Source organism: Rhodotorula paludigena (genome assembly GCF_050403205.1).
Source record: "Rhodotorula paludigena JCM10292 DNA, Rt_paludigena_JCM10292v1_ctg58, whole genome shotgun sequence".
NCBI lineage: Eukaryota > Fungi > Basidiomycota > Microbotryomycetes > Sporidiobolales > Sporidiobolaceae > Rhodotorula > Rhodotorula paludigena.
The window spans coordinates 106,854-123,642 of NW_027481400.1; the positions used below are offsets into that span (position 1 = coordinate 106,854).

Genomic DNA, 16,789 nt, shown 5'->3' on the forward strand with positions numbered 1-16,789 from the left:
GCAAAGAGCGAGCGCGACCGCGAACGAAGAGCCTGCGGAACGACGGAGCGAGCTGTCCGGCGGATGAAGCGCTCGCTCCGAGCGCGCGCCGTGTCTGCGTCCGAGGCCGAGGTGATTACGTTTGAGCTAGCCGGCGAAGGGGCGGATCTCTCTTGTCACGTGCGAGTGCAATGACGGGATGCGATGTGAAAGCATTGCGGAGCTGTACATCGCGACCGTCCCCTCCGCGGGCGAAATGCGCTGAAAGACAGGAGAGGGAGACGGACACAACACGGAAGGGAAGATCGCCCGGCCCGGAGACTTTCCCTTCGAGGAAGTTGTGCAGACGCGCCGCGACCCGTCCTTCTGTCTGTTTGCCCTTGCGCGCTCTCAAGTTGGAGTGACATTGCTCAGCTGGCCTGAGGAGGCGCTCGACTGCGCTTGAGCAGCTTCTAGGACCACACCGCCGCTACAAGCCGCCAGAATGGCGAGCCTGCTCTCATCCTTGTCGGGCTCGATCTCTTCGTATCTCGCCCGTCCGGCCTCAGACGAAGTCGCGCCGTTCGCACAGGAGTCACCGGATGGCGAGGCGATGGAACGGCTTCAAACGCCCCCGGCTGGTGCGCTACGCGCTCTGTCTCCTTCGTCGACGAGCGTGCACTGACCCCTTGATTCAACAACAACTCGCTGACTATCCATGCGATAGCCTCGCCAGCAGGACGAGACGGGCCAGTCGATTTGTCTGAACACGACCCACACACGCCCGATCAGCGCAACTCCTCGCGCTTGTCGCCCAACTCGCTTTCTGCCTCTGGCAGCGAGACCATGCGAGGCGTCCTCTCGTCCCACCCCAACTTCTCCGTCTTCCGCAAGAGCAGCAGCTTGCAGAGTCTCGACGGTGTGGCGGACGGGCGGGCCGAGCAGGCAATCACGTCTCTGGCGGACGGCGACACCCCCGCCAGCCTGAGCGTGCACGACTTGCAGGAGGACGACGCTGTCGAGACGCTCGTTACGCCGCCGAATCAGTCTCCCGTACCGCAACGACGAGTCTCGCCTCGCAACCGCAAGGACGGCGACACGAGCGTCGCATCCGATTCGTCGTCCTTCCACCTCTCGCTCGACTCGGCAGAAGCGCATTCCCTCAACTTTGGCGACAACTCTTCCCTCTCGCTCTCGCCCTTCCCCTCGCCTCCTGCTGCATCGACTTCCGCATCTCCAGCGAGCGTTTCAGCAGCGCAGACGATCGGAGTGCGCCTTGTCCCTGATTCACCGCCTGCGGCCCGCACACCCGCGCCGCGGTCCCGCTCGTCGTCCGCACAGTCGTCCAGAATGCGCTCGTCGACGGGGCCCGTACAGCGCGTGCAGTTCTCGCCGCTGTCCGTCTGCCCTTCGCCGCTCGTCAACGCACCGCCTCTGCCTCCTCCTCCGCCGCCGCCGCCCTTCTCGCCCCCTTCTGCCGAGTCTTCTAATTCTGTCGCCATCGACTCGCCGCTTGACGCCCGCGCCTCAATCACAGCCGTGCCGCCTGCGCCGGTCCCGCAGAGCGTCTCCCGCCCTGGCAGCGGCATCCTCAAAGTTCCACGCACACCCGGCACCGGCTGCAGCGTGCGCTTTAGCGCGAGCACGGAGGACCGCACGATCGACGGTGCAGTCGCAGACGAGCAGGAGGACGGCGCTCAGGACTCGCCGAGCGTCGTTGCCGGGTCTCGCTCGCTTGTGCGTGCGGCTGCGCAGCAGGTCATCGCGGAGCACGAGGGCACGCCAATTGCCCGCGCAGAGGTCGAGCCGGACGCGGTCGAGGACGTCTCGACTGGCTCGGCGCTTGATCTTGCAGTAGCAGGCGCAGACGACCAGGACGGCGGTGACTCGTCGAGCCTTGTCGCGTCTTTCCTTTCCAAGCTGCAGGCCGCCATTCCAAGTCCCGACGTCTCGCTCGCCACTTCGCCACCTCGCTCAGACGAGGCACCACTGCCCGACATCGCCATCAATCCGTCAACGCCGAGCGCGACGAAGCAGCAGCACCTGCCGCTCAGGCAGAGCGCCGACATGCTCTTCGACGAGTCGAACCCGTTTTCGGGCATGCATTCCGCTCTCGGCGCCAGCCTTCTCGACCGCCCGGTACCCGCTGCAACCGCGAATCCGCCTAGCGTAGCGCCTGCGGCCGCGCTGGGGTCGTCTCTCTCGCTCCTCGACGGAGGCGCCGCTTCGGCCGACTCGGCAACCTTCCTCATGCACGCCTCGCTGAATGGTCTCGCCGCGCCTTCGTTCGCCGGCCGATCCTTTGCCGAGTTGAGCGTTGTCGGCCAGCCGATTCTTCCGAGCGCGGTCCTGCCCGCGGCCACGCTGCATGTCCTCGAAGAGGTCAGCGAAGACAGCGAGTCGATTCGCCTCTCTTTGTCCCACGGCGACGCGACTGTCGAAGAGGTCGACGAGCCGACCCAGAAGCTCAACATCGTGACTCCTCGCGCTCCTAACACTCCGCTGAGGCCTTCGCCTCTGCGGCAGGAGACCACGAGTGCATCGCCGCTGCGCGCGTCCGATGCGTCGAGCGTGGTAGAGGAGGCTGGTGCCGCTGCGGAGCGTGGCTTGTTTCGCTCGCCTGCGCCCGTTAGGCTTGCCTCGCCCGCATCTGCGGCTCCCGACCGGGGCGCGCGCTTCCTCCCTCCGCCGGCCTCGCCTGCCCACTTCTCTATCCCTCCGCGTGACTCGCCGTCCTCCCCGCTCGTGGCTGCGCCTTCGACTCCCTCGCCAGCTCTCCCCGATGCCCCTTCCACCACGGCCGCGCCTCCGCCTCCGCCACCTCCCGCCTCCTCGACTGCATCAGCATCCGCCTCGACCTCTTTCTATCGCCAGTTCATGGCCGCCCGCGCGCGCGATGGGCTGAGCTCCTCCGCGCGCGAAGAATGGACGCGCCTCGAGCGCGGCGAGAAGGCGAGCCCGAAGGAGGGCTCGCACGTGGCAGAGGTGCCAATCGCGGGCGGCGCAGACGAGAGCGGGCTCGACATCGAGCAGAGCGTATACTGGTCGCCGATGAAGAGCTTTGCGGACGAGGCTGGCGTGCGAGAGGACCAGGACGAGGAGGAGGGCGTCGCCGAGCTGCTCGTGCGTCGCAGCGCGTTCGTCGAAGTCGGGCAGGGCTCGCCGGATAATGGCGGGATACGGTCAGTGCTTCATGCGGAGGAAGAGCTGGCTGGCGAGTCGAGCGTGATCGAGCACGATGACGAACGACGAGCGTTCCTTTCCCCTATCACCGAAGTGGTGAGTCTTCTGTTCTCGCTCGATCTATCTTGGACGTTGCCGCTGACTTTCGCTGCATTAGACCGAGCCCGAGTCGAATGCCAACACGCCCTTCGACCCTCCCGCTGCGCGCGCTCACTCGCGGGATCCGCCGCCGGCTCAGCCTTCCTTCCTTTCCGCCCTCCACCCTTCGCTCTCGTCCGCCTCGACCTCGATCGCCGCAGTGGCACCTCCGGCCACCCCTTCCCGCATCCCTTCCACGGCTCGCCGCGGGCCCGTCACCCCGCAGTCGGCCTCCAAGATCCCTCGCCCGCGCAACCCCATCACACCTTCGCAGAACCCCTTCCTCCTCCAGCTCGCCCGCTCCACCGCCAACAACGGCGGCGCAGATGGCGCGCCAAATGCCGGGAAGCTGCTGCACGACCTCTTCTCGACGCAGCAGGACCAGCTCGCGACTTCGGCTTCGCAGCGCTTCCTCCTTTCGAGCCTGGTGACGAACCTGCAGAACGACGTCGACCACAAGAACGCGTTGGTCGACAACTTGAAGAAGCAGCTGTCGGCCGCGCGCGATGAGCTGCGCGACGTCGAGGAGCTCGCTCTCGCGTGGGAGGAGCGCGCATCATCTGTCCAGACCGGCGAGGCGCCCGCTTCGGCGACCCGCAAACGTGACAAGGCAGCCGCAGCGCTCGAGCAGACCGTGCAGTTCCTGACGGACGAGCTCGAGACCCGCGTGCGCGAAGATCGGCAGCGGCGCGACGAGCTTGAGCTCGAGCTTGACCGCACGCGCGCCGAGCTTACGCGGCGAACCAGCGAGGTGCGCGATGGCGAGATCCGCCTGCGGCATGCGCAAGCGGACGTGGAGCAGAGCGAGGAGGCGCGTGATGCCGTACGTCGCGAGCAGGAGCAGGAGGTCGAGCGACGGCGCGAAGCAGAGCGCGAGCGCGACGAGCTGCGCGCAAGGTGGACGATCGACGTCGAGGAGCGCGAGCGCGTCTGCACCCGCTTACGCGAAGAGCTGCAGGAGTTGAAGGGCTCAGCGAGCCCCGAGCGCGGCTCGGCCGAAGCCGACGTCGAGCGCGAGGTGCAGCGCCGTGTCGAAGCAGCGCTAGCCGATGCCAGTCGTGATGTCCGTCTCGTCGAACACGAGCTCGTGCAGCGGGATGCTGCGCTTGCCGACATGCGTCAGCAGCTCAGCTCGCAGCGCGACGAGATCGACCGTCTGTCGCGCGCCGTGCAGGAGGAGCGCCAGCATGCCGAGCTCGCGCATGCGGACCTTGCCGACGTCCTTGCGGGCAAAGAGACTGAGCTCGACGAAGTCCTTCGTAATCAAGCCGACTTGCAGCTCGACCTCGACGCTGCTCACGATCGTCTCGACAGCATCGAGCGCGAGCGTGATGATCTCGCCGCCGCTGTCCAGGCGAAAGACGCCGAGCTCGCCGAGCAGGTCTCGCAGTGCCAGTCCGCCCTTTCTGCCATGGCCGAGCTTGAGACCGCTGTCGCGCGCATCGAGCGCGAGGCAGCGTCGCTTGCCGCCGAGGTCGCCAAGCTGCAGCGCGAGCTCACGCAGACACGCCGCGAGAGCGACGAGGTGCTCGAGAAGCGCGATCGCGTGCTCGCAGAGTCGGAGAAGGCAGCAGGACGGGCCAAGAAGGAGCTTGAGGCGCTGCAGAACGAGAACAACCGCTTGTCGGACCTCGTCGGCAAGCTCAGGCGCGACTCGGCGGATCGCGAAGGTGCGCACACTCCAGCGCACTGTCCGCAACAGCCTGATGCTGATGCCCTACTTCTCCCTTGCAGTCAAGGTGACGAAGCTGAAGAAGCGCGCCGCCGAGCTCGAAGAAGACGTCTTCGGCCTCAACATTGCGCTCGATGTAGGGGTTTTCCTCCCTCTCTGCCCAGCAAGACGCTGACAAGTCTTGTCGAATGACGACCGCAGGCCAAACAGCAGGAGGCCTCGCATTGGAAGCGCCAAATGTCGTCCCTCAAGCTCGAGCACGAACGCCTCGTCTCGGCCACCGCGGATGCGCCTCCGACAGTCTCGCGGGCTGTCACGCTGTCCGCTGCGCCTTCCGTTGCTGGCACTGCAACGGCGACTCGCCGATCCTCCCTCCGCCAACACACCACGACGCCCTTTCCGCCTGAAAAGCGGGCGTCTACAGCCTCGCTCTCGCGTCGGTCGTCGACTTCCTCGCTCGCCCGCCGCTCGTCCGCTTCTCGCGTCGCCGATCCAGCCATCTCAACTGACGACGATGAAGAAGAGCACGACCTCACCCTCCCACCCGCTGCACACGAGGAGACGCCGTCGCGCGCGCCAGCGAGCAGCGCAGCCGCCGTGCGCCGCTCGTCCAGTGCGGCGCAGCTCGGACTTGGGTTGCCCTCTGTGCCACGCCAAAAGAAGGCGAGCGCGCCAAGTGGGCTGTCGCGTTCTTCGTCGATCGAAAAGGAGAATGCAGCGCCGGTGACGGCTCGCCGCCGCGAGGCAGTGCTCGCGTGAAGCTTACCTGTTGTGTCTTGACATTGACCTCATCCTATCTCCCTCATCCCTTCTATTTTCGATGTAGACCCTTTCAACTCGTTCTTTCTCCCGGAACCCGCTCGCACATCGCAAAAACTGTGTTCTCCGTGTCTCTCTCGCGACATCGAGCAGGCGAGCTGTACGCGACAACGTCTGAATTCATCGCTTGAGCAAGTTTCGCAGCTGATTGACCGCCGACGTCTTCCTCGTCCTGCGGGGCGGCGTCGAATCCGCCCGGTCGCTCGCGATCGGCTCGTTCTCCTTCCCTGTTTGCGAGCGCCCTGCGCTCGCCTCGCCGGGCAGTCCGAGACTAAGCGCTGCGTCCTCGAGGTCGAACAGCGGGTCGAGCCCTTCCGGCCCGCCCACCGCTTTCGACAAGCGCCACGTGCCCGTCCAGCGCACACTGCCCGTGCCTGCGGGCGTCGCGGCGATGCTCTTCTTGCCAGGAGGACCGGTCCTGTCCGTTAACGCTTCGTCGAACGACTGAGTCGTCGGGTGCGAGGCAAGAAAGCGCGACGCGGGCGCAGGAGGCGCGAAAACGGAGGTATAGCACGAGTCGCATGCGCGAGCGAGTCGATCGGGCTGAGTGCTTGTCGCGGACGAGACGTTCGACGAGGGACGAGAGGCGGAAGGCGAGAGGACCGCGGAGGGGATGATGAAGTACTGCCGACCAAGACGCAGTGACATTCGTCAGTCTCAAGCGGAACGGTGCGGAACGTTGAGTCCACAAGCGATAAAACGCACCTTGGTCGAGCACGCCCAGCACACAACGCTCCCGCAGAGTCGACAGTGGTGCCTTCTGCGCCACAGGCCGAACGGCGCGCAACAGCGCATGCAGCGGACGGCCTTCGAGTCTGGCACCCAGACGGGCGCTTGGTACGAGTCCACGACGGGGTAGGCAGCGCCGTCATCAGCGAGGTCGGATGGAGGTGCTAGATTGGTCGGCAGAACGGAAGAGAGGGAGCGAAAGGCTGATGTCGGGTTCATCTCGCTCCATCGGCGAGAGCGAGCGAGAGAAGGTCGCCGCGAGCGAGCCAGGCGTGTTTCGGCTGTCTCAGTCTCGATGATGGCCGCCGGCAGCGTAAAAGCGGAGTCGACGGGCGCCGCGTCTTCGTGCGGAAAGAGGGCCGGACACTCAAGCGGCGACTGGACGATTGTGATCGACGGCGATGAGGGAAAGGTGAGCTTGTCGAGCTCCTCGGCGGGCGTGGGCGGGATACAGCCGAGTCCTGGAGGCATGGATGCCATCCGGCCGAGTTGACCGCGTGTGCGGGCCGAAATCGAGTGCGAGCGGGCGGGAGAAGGTGAGAAGTCGAGTGACGGCGATGCGGTCGGAAGCGAGATGCGCCGGTCGAGGAGCTTGTGATTGTGACTGCCGCCGAGGGGAGGCGCCACCTGCTCGAGACTCGTCGTCTTCTGCAAGGTCGCACGATCGCTCGCAAAAGCGGCTTTGGCGTCCCGCATGGCGTCAAGCCAGGCGTTCTTTGCGTCCAGCGACTCTGGCGTCGAAAACGATTCAGCGTCGGCGAGTCTACAATGCGGAACCTGATGGGAGGTACGCACCGGTGCAGACGGCAAAAGAGCTTCCGGGCGAGAGCACTTCGAACCCGTACCGCAGGCCCTCATCCGACGCCTCGTCTCGGCCGACCACCGTGATGCTCTCGAGTTCGATCCAGTGCTTGAGGCGATACTGCGTCTCGGTGGCGCCTGCGAGGCCCGGCCAGCTCTCTGCGATCGCTGCGACGAGGAGCAAGTCCGAAAAGAGGAAGAGGACGCGCGACTTGAGGTCGCCTGAGTACGAGATCTGGTGAACAGTGTCGCTCTTGAGCAACTGGCGACCGGGTGCCAGAAGGACGCGGCCGTCAAGCTCAGCGGGAAGAAAGGCACGCTGAAGGTCGAGGATGGCAAGCGAGTTGGTGTGCGCCGATATCTGCGAGTCGAGATGCGCCGCGACTGTACATGACCGCAACACCTTCTGGTCAGCCGTCGACGCTGGGGTAACGAGCTGAGCTGACACGCGGTAGGTTTGGATGCACGCACCGCCGTCCACGATGTCGAACGCCTTCTCAAGCTCCGACCTGTCGGGGTGATCTTCCTCCGTGTGCTGCAAGAGTTCGTGCAGCAAGAGCCTGTAGCGAGGCACGCGCTGCACGATGTTCAGGAGCAGGCCGCCCAGCCCAATCTTGCCCTGCACGTCGCCGCTGCGTTTCGTCTGCTGTGCCGCGATAAAGGCGGACCAACGCGCACGTTCGTCCTCGACGGGTACTGAAATAGCTGTTGAGTCGAGCGACGAGAGGCGCGAGAGGGAAGAGGAGAAGTTGGTGACGAAAAGGGAGTACTGCTTGAGGAAGGGAAGGACTGGGAGCAGCGCTCTGCCGAGGCGAAGCGGTGGTGCCGCATCGGTAATCGAGCGGCGAGGATGACGAGTTGAAATCTTGCGCTGACGCCCCATGACAGCGCTCGGGATCGACGCAGGCGGAACCGTCGGCGCGAGAGGTGGTGGGGTGTCGGGACCTGTTGAAGACTCCGTCTTGTTGCTCTTGCTCATCTCACCCGACTCAAACGATGAGGGGGACTCGACGAAGGCCGGTGAATCGGGCGCGGTGCTGGAGACGGTTGAGGGCGCAAGTGGCGAAAGAGATGCCTTTGGGCTGATGGAAACAGGCTGGGAAGGCCGCGGCGGAATGGCTTCGTCGAGCGTGACGAGCATGAAGTGCGACAGGTTGAGAACGTCCGTGAAGTTGGTGAAGATCTCGTTGATCGTGCGACGGGAAAGAACCGGATCGCTCGAGGCGGTTGGGCTGGACGCCTTGTCTCCGCCGGCCTCGCTCGGACTGGAGGAGGCGAGCGACTCAGCGGTAGGCGTGCGGGTGCGAGGTAGTGATGGGGCATATGCGGAATGTCTCGGCGATGCATTCGGGCTGGCCTGACCAGCCGCAAGCGAGTAGCGTTTCGAGCTCCGGCGAGAGAGCGGGTCATCCGCAGGAAGGGCCTCGATGAGCGGCCGGTAGTAGACCTGGGTGGACGCTAGCATGAGCATCGTTGGGGCTGCAGCGAGTTCTTCGCGCGAAAAGCTCACCGCGTCGATCTCCTCCAGTACCTGGCCGTACGCCTTTTCCGTCTCCTTGAGCTCCTCGGCAATTCGCCATCGCTTCGCCGCTCGCTCGAGTCGAGCACTTTCCACAGTGTGCGCTGTCGACATGTCGAGCTCGATGGACGCGCTAGACTCGCGTAAAGCGGGCGAGAAGGACGAGGTGCGCGGGCGTACGACCGAGAACGGCTGTTGAGCAGGAATCCCGGGTTCAGGGCTCAGTGACGGCCGTCTGGGTGTTGGAGGCGACACGGATCGCCGCGCATCAGCCCGCCTGCCCGCAACGCCGTTGCTGCTCGCGTCGCCGGCAACATCGTCCTCGCCTTCCTCTGGCAGGCTCTCGAAGCTCGAGACCGAGGCCACGCTCGCGCGATTACCGGCACCCCCGAACGAGCCCGTCCCGAGGCCGGCTGAGCCAACGATCGACTGGTGACGAGATCTGATGAGACTGGCGGGCATCGAGGTCTGGCGCGTGCGCATGTAGGTGGGGCGCGTCTGTCGAGCGCTGGGCGAGAGGGTCGACTCGCTGCCGAGCCGTTCGGTAGTCACGCTCGGGCGCATCGTGCTCGCGGTTGTATGAAGAGAAGTGAACGCAGAGGACTGGGCTGGCAAGGGAAAGGCGACGGGAGAAAGCGGTGGCTCGGCATGGACGTTCGGCGTGACGAGGGTCGGGAATTGCAGGGCTTCGGCAGCCATCTCGAGCGTGCGGGCGCAGAGGACCGGGCTTCGTGCGTGTGCGACTCGGCCTGCAGAAAGATGACGAGTGTCAGCTTGTCGGCGTAAACGAGGATCTAGATGAACCAGGAGGGGGGCGGAGGGCGTGAAACGCGACCTGCAGTAGCCTTTCACGGTTGACTATTGCCTCACAGTAGGCCTATGCAGCGGGCGAAGCGCAGTTGGCGGAGGCGGACGAGGTGCGTGCGACTAGGCCAGCGCAGCGCGAATCGAGCAGAGAGCCGAGCGCCTGGTCTGGAAGGTCGCCGAACGCAAGCCTCTCGCACTTAGTACAGGAGGGATCAAGCAGCGGCGAGACCGTGGAAACGGCGAGCATGCGCGCTTGCCTCGCACGAGGACAGGAGACGATCGGAAGCGGCCTGAGCGCATCCCCCTGCGCCGCTCGCTAGAGGTGATATGTCGGATACCACACAGCCTGTCTGATGCTGCGCGACGTGAGAGGCTCAACAGGCGGCCGTGAAGAGAGGGGCTGGCCGCTGTTGCGAACGGGACCACCCAGGTCCGGGTACGTCGCATGCTCGCAACGGCTCACAATCGCCCCTGCGCCGTCGCAGAGTCCTTGTCCATACTCCAAGAGCTGTTGCAGGCTTTGAAAGCCTTGTCAGACCCGCACGGCGGGAGCAGGCCCTTGGTCCTCCTGGCCTCGACGCTCTGTTCCACACCCTGCGCAAACCACTGCACCGCCTTGCATCGCTACTGTCCCGTTCGTGTAAAGCACCCTGCGACTTGCGAGCGCCCTGTTTGGCTGCCTGCGCTAGCAACTCTGCCGTGTCTCAGCCGGTGCACCGCCTCGGCCCCCACTTTCCTCTCCTCTTCCGAGAGCTCGTCGCTTCTTGCGCTCCTTCTCCTCACATTGATTTGAGTCGGGACCATGAGTGAGGATGCGCCAGTGTTAGGGATATGCCTAAGCTGACCTTGGTCTGCGCAGTTTCGCAGAACCCCGGTGCACACCCCCTACCCGCTGGTGCGCTTCCAAGCTTGGCGATGTCCGACCCATGGGCCGCCTGCCCACTTCCACCACGCCAACTGCAGGAGTTTCAACCTGCGACTCGTCCGCATGGCCGACAATGTCACGCCCCGCAGACTCGTGTTCTACCGACGAGAAGCCGCCCGTACCTCCCGAATACACCGTAGCGCCCACTGTTCCCGCCAGCGCTGATGCTCTGCCGGAGTACACCGATTCTTCCAGCAGCGCGGCCGGTCCCTCCACGTCTACAGCTATTGGCGTGCCAGAAGGGCTCCAGTTCCACATCTACGCCGCGAGCAAGAACCCACTCAGCCGCGACCAGGTTGTCACGGGCGCAGACAAAAAGCGCGTGCTGTATCACCTGTCGTTCTCGCAAAGCCTGTCGGGCCGCTGGCCTGGCCTTGCGATCCGGCGAGGCGGAGAGAGCGGGGAGGAGCTTTGCCAGCTCGTCAAGAATCGCATGCTGCACGACTCATTCGACTTGACCTTCCCGTGCGTTCTACCTTCTCTTGAAGTCACCTCATGCGCTCATACACGGAGACGGCCCCGCAAACAGGAGCGGCCTTGACGTACACGTTCAAGCGGAAGGCTGGCAAAACCCGTCTTGGGCCTTTCGTGCGCCGAGTGACAAGCAGGCCTACGTATGGCAGTTTGATCATCTCATGACCTACAACTGTACGGTGCGTGACTCCTCTTGTTCTCATTGTCGGCGGAGGTGGATACAGACCCAGCTGCGGCGCGCTCTAATTTCCTTGCCCCTGAACCGCTTGTCCACCTTGCAGCTCTACCTCGCAGAGGACATGGACATGCCCAAGGCGCAGCGCAAGGAAGTTGCGACGTGGCGCAACACGACGATTGCCATCACCAAGGGCGGCGAGCTCAACATTGATCCGGTGCATTGCTCATTGCCACCGCCGTTCTGCACCGGCAAAAAGCTGACCAGGTCGAGGCAACGGCATGCACAGGAGTACGCGCACGAAAAGGAGCTCATCATTTTCTCTGCACTCGGTCTGCACGGTGCGACTCCGCCCTTCCGCGCAACCGCAGCAGAAAGTCGCGTACCCACACTGAGACCTGCTTGCTACAGCCCGTGTGACCGAACGCTTCTGGGGCATGGGCAGCGTCTTTGGCAGCAAGTGAGGGCGGCAAGAGTCTGGCGTCAGGCCGTAAACCGAACGAAGCAGCCAGTCACTTTCCCAGTGCTGCGCTTTGCTCTGAGCCGGGTTCTCCCTCCGTCCTGTCTGTTAACCTCTTTAATGCAGTGGTGCTCGCACTGGTCGGGCCCGCTGCAAAGCTGATGCTTGGCCAATCGTCAATCTCCCATCGAAGCACGTGAGGAGAAGGGTATAGAGCATTGCATTAGATCCAACGGTGTGATGAAAGACTACGACGGGCACAGAGGAACCCGCGGATGAAAAGATTGAAAGAGGTCTAGCAACATCGCGGAACGAGAGTCGCGGAGCAGTCTCGATAAAATTAGCCATTTTGGGGGGTGGTGTGCTCCGTTTCCCCTCACTTATGCAGCGAGGTACTTGCCCGCCCTCGTCTCGCGGACAAGTTCGACCACGCCGCCCTCTGCGCCCTCGAGCACCTCGACGCCGACGTTCCCGACCGTCCTCCCGCGCACGACCCAGCTCGCGCTCACGGGCGCAGGCTGCGCCGCCGCCGCTCCCTCGGTCGTCAGCGACGCGAGGAGCTTGTTGCCCTCGGGCCCGCCGCTCGTCGCTGAGTCGAGCGCGAACGAGAGCGCCCGGCCGCCCTGCGCGAGCGCGGCCGTCGCGGGCTTGGCCTGGAACGCGGACGCGGTGCCCGAGGCGAGGACGAGGTCGAGGCGGAGCTCGTCGAGCTCGGCGGTGGCGAGGGGCGACTGGGCTGAGAGGCCGTAGGTGACGATGGCGCGCGCGAGGCCCGGCTCGCACCGCCACGTTGGCTTGATGACGAGCGGCGCGACGGCGGGAGTCGCGAGTGTCGACGAGAGCTGGTATTTGAGCACGGGGGTCGTCGCGCCCTGCGTCGCAGACGCAAACGACGGCGAGAAGGTGAACTCGCCCGCGCCGCCCGCCGAGACGAGGTACGCGGCATTCGGCGCGCTCTTCTCGCACGCGTCGAGCCCGCTCAATCGCAGCTTGACCGACTTGGACGCGTCGAGCTCGGCCGTGCGGAGCGACACGCCCACCTCGCCGACGACCATGACGCGCGTGACCTCGCCCGCCTTGAGCAGGACATTGACCGTCTCGGTGACGCTCACGCGCAGGCCGGGTCCGGTCGACGCTGCGAACGGGTCAGGTCGAGCCGGCGTGGCAGTGTGCAGCGACGACGAGGCCGACATGATGCTCATCGCGCGGCCGGGCGCGGCGCCTGCGAACGACGCAGAGGGAGAGAAGGCGCTCCCGCCCGTCGGAGTGGGCGAGAGCGGCAAAGGCGACGCGAGCGGTGCCTCAGCCGCAGCGGCAGCGGGTGCCGGTGCGCGCGCGGCACTCGTAGGCGGAGGCGGCGCCGCGCGCCGGTGCTTCTCCTTCTCCTTCTCCTTTTCGCGCTCGGCGACGACGGCCGCGAGGGGCCGGTCGTCCTCGCTCATGGCGCTCGTAGTCGACGCGCTCAGCGCGCTGTCGGCCCTCTCGGGCCCCGCACCGGGCACGCCGCCATAGACCGTGTTGCGCTCGCCTCCGCGCCGACCACGCGCAACCGTCGCGCGGCGCCCGAGGCCGCCCTCCGAGAGGGAGGGTGCGGGTCCGAGCGCGTTCTTGACGCTCTCGAGCGCGGCGAGGCGCGCCTGCTCGGATTCTTGCGGGAGGAGCGGCGGCGACGAGGGTGTCGCGAGCTGCGGCGCAATCGAGAGCTTGGGGATGCTGCGAGCCGAGCAATTGAGGTGCAGATCAGCGTCACGCGTCAATCTGAAGCGAGGGCACTAACGGGCGCTCTTGGTAAGAGTGGAACGCACCTCGTCCCCCTCGCGCCCATCCCCTGCTCTTCGTCGTCGTCCTCGTCCATCAAGTTCCTCGCCTGCCCCTGCCCCGTCTGCGCCTCCCCAATCGCCCGGTCGTACCCCCGCGGCGGGACCGAGAACCCCTCCGCATCGACCTCCCTCGCGCCCGCGCCCTCGCGCGCTCCCATGGCCGCCGGCTCGTCGCTCAGCACTCCAAACGCCGACGACGACGCGCCGTCTTCTCGCTCGCGCACCGCCAGCGACGAGGACCCCGCGGCGTCGCCGTCGCCGAGTCGGGCCGAGGACGCGCGGCGCCCAAAGAGCCCGCCGGGCATGAGGCTCTTCCTGCGACTGACGCCGCCCGGGGCCGCGGCGGGGTCGGGCTGGAGCGGCGCCTGGCCGCCCGTGTAGTTGTTGCCGGACGAGAGGAGGTCGCTGCCGAGCGAAGAGGACGAGATGGCGCTCGGGCGGCGCTCGACCGCCGGGACGGGGGGCGCGTCCGGCTCGGGCTGGAACGAGGATGACGCGGCGGCAGTGGCGTACTTGGCCGAATTGGGGATGGAAGAGGAGCGGTCGCGCTGCTTCTTGTCCTTGTCTTTGTCGCCGCCGCCGCCAAAGACGGACGAGAGCTTGCCGCCGAAGCGCGACGCGCGCGAGGGCTTGTCGTTGTGCGTCGAGCGCGACTCGGCGTCGGAGCGCGAGGTCGGGATCGGGAGTGGGGCGGCGGGAGGAGGGGGAGGAGCAGAGGAGGCGGGGCGGGCTGTGCGCGCGGAAGGATGCGAGTCAGCGAGTGTTGCAGAGCGAGTGACAGAGAGAGACTCACAGGTCGTGCGTGAGCGGCTGACCCCCGTCGCGCCGCTGACGGTGCTCGCCGCGTCATCGTACACGCTCTCGGTGCGGGCGCGCGACGACGCCGGCGCCGACGCAGCCGGCGTCTCGCCGAATTCGCCCACCGTGCCGAGTCCCGCGCCGCCGCCGCCGCCAGAGAGCTTCATGCCCTCGCGGAGGGCCCACTGCTCTGCGTCGGCGGGGTGGTCGACGGCGAGTACGAGGTTGACGATGCGCTCTCCAGCGTCCATGCGCTCGCGGCCGAGGTCGGCGGTGAGGGTGCCAGCGCGGACGAGGGCCTCTTTGAGAAAGGCGGCGTGGGCGAGGTCGAGGTTGTGCGAGAGGGCGAGGAAGGGCGGGAGGTCGGAGGTGAGGCCCGATCCGGCCTGGGCGAGCGCCGACTGGGCCTGGAGGAGCTTGCTCGCGGCGGACGATTTGGTCGCGGCCTTGGCCTGCTGCTTCGAGACCTTGTCGACGAGGGCGTCGTACTCGCTGACGGCGGCGGCGAGGTGCTGCTGCGCGGCGGACCACTTTGCCCAGTCGCCGCGGGTGAGCGACTGGGCGAGCGGGCGCTCGACGTCGGCCTCGACGCGGGTGCGCCACTGGTCGTGAGCGCGGCGCGCCTCGCGGACGTCGGCCTCGAGGGCGCGGCGGACGGCGGACCAGCCGTCGCCGAGGAGGCGGTCCTGCTCGGCGGGGGCGACGGCGAGCTGAGCGCGCTCGCGGGAGAGGGCGTCCTTTGCGGTCGAGGCGTGGAGGCGGTGCTCGATGCGCTCGAGGGCCTGGGCGTAGTGCTGCTCGGCGAGGACGCGGTCGTGGACGAGGGCGACGAGGTCGAGGGCGAGGGCGCGGTGTGTCTGGATGCGGTCGTCTACTGCGCGGAAGACGTGGGCGGGAGAGCGGGCCTGGGCAAAGGCGTCCTCGTAGAGGGTCGAGGGCGGCGGGGCAGAGGCCATGGCCGAGGTGGGGGGGAGCCGGAGCGGGAGCGCGAGGGGAGCGGGGATGCAGCGAGGCAGAGTCTGAGGAAGAGAGCCGCTCTGCTCTGTGCTGCTCTGCTCTGCCCTGGAGCTGCTCGAATGTGTGCGCAAGAGGCGACGAGTTGAGCTGACGGGCGGACTGCAAGCGGAAGCGACGAGGCCGAGCGACGCAAAAGAGGGGGAACCACAGGCGAGACTGACAGCTTCCCACCGCCGGTGAAAGTGCATCGTGCACTTGCAGGCTTCAGAGAGCGTGCATTCAAGCTGTACTGGCTCACCTCCCCTCAGCGGACAGCAGGCCACCCGCTGCGCGCTCATCGCTGGACCTCCCGCTCCCCCTCTTGCTCTCGCCGTCGCTCGCTTGCACCGCCCCACGCTTGCCGGTGAACGCACCGACGCACGCGCGGGATGAGCTCGCCCGACGCGCTCCCCGCGCACCTCGTCCACCTCGTCACCCTCGTCCTCGTCTCGCGCGCCTCCGCCTCGTCCTCGTCCGCAGCGTCGTCGTCCAGCGCGACCGCGACCGCAGGCTTCACCCACGCAAAGAGCCAGGCCCTCGCCACCCTCGACCACCTCCTCACCTCCTACCTCGCCCTCGTCGCCCGCACCGCCCAGACCAGCGCCGCCCTCGCCGGACGCACCCACGCCGCCGTCTGGGACCTCGGCGACGCACTCGCACAGCTCGGCTTCCATGGACACGCTGGCCTCGAAGAGCTCAGAGACGAGGCCCTCCGCGGCCACGACGGCGTGCAGGAGGAGGCGGACCAGATTGCCCAGCTCGCAAAGGGTCTCCAGGGTCTGTCCTCCTCCCTCCCTCGAACGCGCGCACAGAGCTTGCGGCCGTGTGTGCACTCCAATACAGGACACAGCGTGACTGACGGCCCTGTCGAACATTTGCCCGCAGACCGCCTCGCCACTCCGCCCATCCAACCTCCGCTCGCCCAGCTCCGCTACGACCCGCTCCAGCCCTCCGAGCTCGACCTCCTCGCCCTCGTACAGTCCCTCCCCGCCGACGACGCCCCGACCCCGAGCGCCACCGCCGACTCGTCGTCCGTCTCTGGCCGAGACGACGACGACGACGACGACGAGCTCGCATCGCCTCCCCCCGAATCCGCGAACGCCGCTGCACAGGCGGTCAAGCCCGAACCGACGCCCCTCCTCGATGGCGGCTTTCCGGACCTCGGCCTCCTGACGGGGACAGGCGCCGACGCCGCCTTTTTCGACTCGCTCGGACTCTCGTCGTCCTCGAGCGGCGCCGGCGTCGGCGACCTCTCAGCCTCGGTCTTTGCGCCCCTCGACCTCGCCGGCCGGCCCATCCCGTCCCTCTCTCTCCTCGGGCCGACCAACCTCCCCGCCCTCGGCCAAGCGGAAGACGACGACGACGCCGCGCGGCCGTACCCGGCCTGGCGCGACGCCGCCGCCATCCCGCCGCACGTCCCGGCGTGGCTCCCGCCCTTCCCCGGGCTCGAGCGCGAGTCCGAGGCCGAGCTCGCGCGGCGGCGGCGCCGCGCCGCGCAGCGCGAGGCCGAGCAGC

General features: G+C 66.7%; 5 protein-coding genes across 5 annotated transcripts; 3 read left to right on the top strand and 2 right to left on the bottom strand.

Annotated features, from left to right (window-relative positions):
* Positions 1-463: 463 nt before the first annotated feature.
* Positions 464-5,710, top strand: JCM10292_006558 (uncharacterized protein; the record flags this gene model as incomplete). Its single annotated transcript, XM_076651849.1, has 5 exons — positions 464-599; positions 686-3,237; positions 3,299-4,949; positions 5,014-5,087; positions 5,153-5,710. 5 exons carry the CDS (start codon positions 464-466, stop codon positions 5,708-5,710), a joined length of 4,971 nt encoding a protein of 1,656 aa, XP_076502631.1.
* Positions 5,711-5,890: 180 nt separating this feature from the next.
* On the bottom strand, positions 5,891-9,383 carry JCM10292_006559 (uncharacterized protein; the record flags this gene model as incomplete). The annotated part of the gene is made up of 5 exons (XM_076651850.1): positions 5,891-6,394; positions 6,476-7,230; positions 7,295-7,684; positions 7,772-8,747; positions 8,811-9,383. The coding sequence occupies 5 exons, from the start codon at positions 9,381-9,383 to the stop codon at positions 5,891-5,893; spliced, it is 3,198 nt and encodes a 1,065-aa protein (XP_076502632.1).
* Positions 9,384-10,624: 1,241 nt separating this feature from the next.
* Positions 10,625-11,664, top strand: JCM10292_006560 (uncharacterized protein; the record flags this gene model as incomplete). Its single annotated transcript, XM_076651851.1, has 5 exons — positions 10,625-11,016; positions 11,081-11,204; positions 11,307-11,417; positions 11,490-11,541; positions 11,612-11,664. 5 exons carry the CDS (start codon positions 10,625-10,627, stop codon positions 11,662-11,664), a joined length of 732 nt encoding a protein of 243 aa, XP_076502633.1.
* Positions 11,665-12,040: 376 nt separating this feature from the next.
* On the bottom strand, positions 12,041-15,234 carry JCM10292_006561 (uncharacterized protein; the record flags this gene model as incomplete). The annotated part of the gene is made up of 3 exons (XM_076651852.1): positions 12,041-13,373; positions 13,466-14,210; positions 14,274-15,234. 3 exons carry the CDS (start codon positions 15,232-15,234, stop codon positions 12,041-12,043), a joined length of 3,039 nt encoding a protein of 1,012 aa, XP_076502634.1.
* Positions 15,235-15,663: 429 nt separating this feature from the next.
* Positions 15,664-16,789, top strand: JCM10292_006562 (uncharacterized protein; the record flags this gene model as incomplete). Its single annotated transcript, XM_076651853.1, has 2 exons — positions 15,664-16,051; positions 16,160-16,789. Coding segments are annotated over 2 exons (1,018 nt in total), but the record flags the coding sequence as incomplete, so codon positions are not given.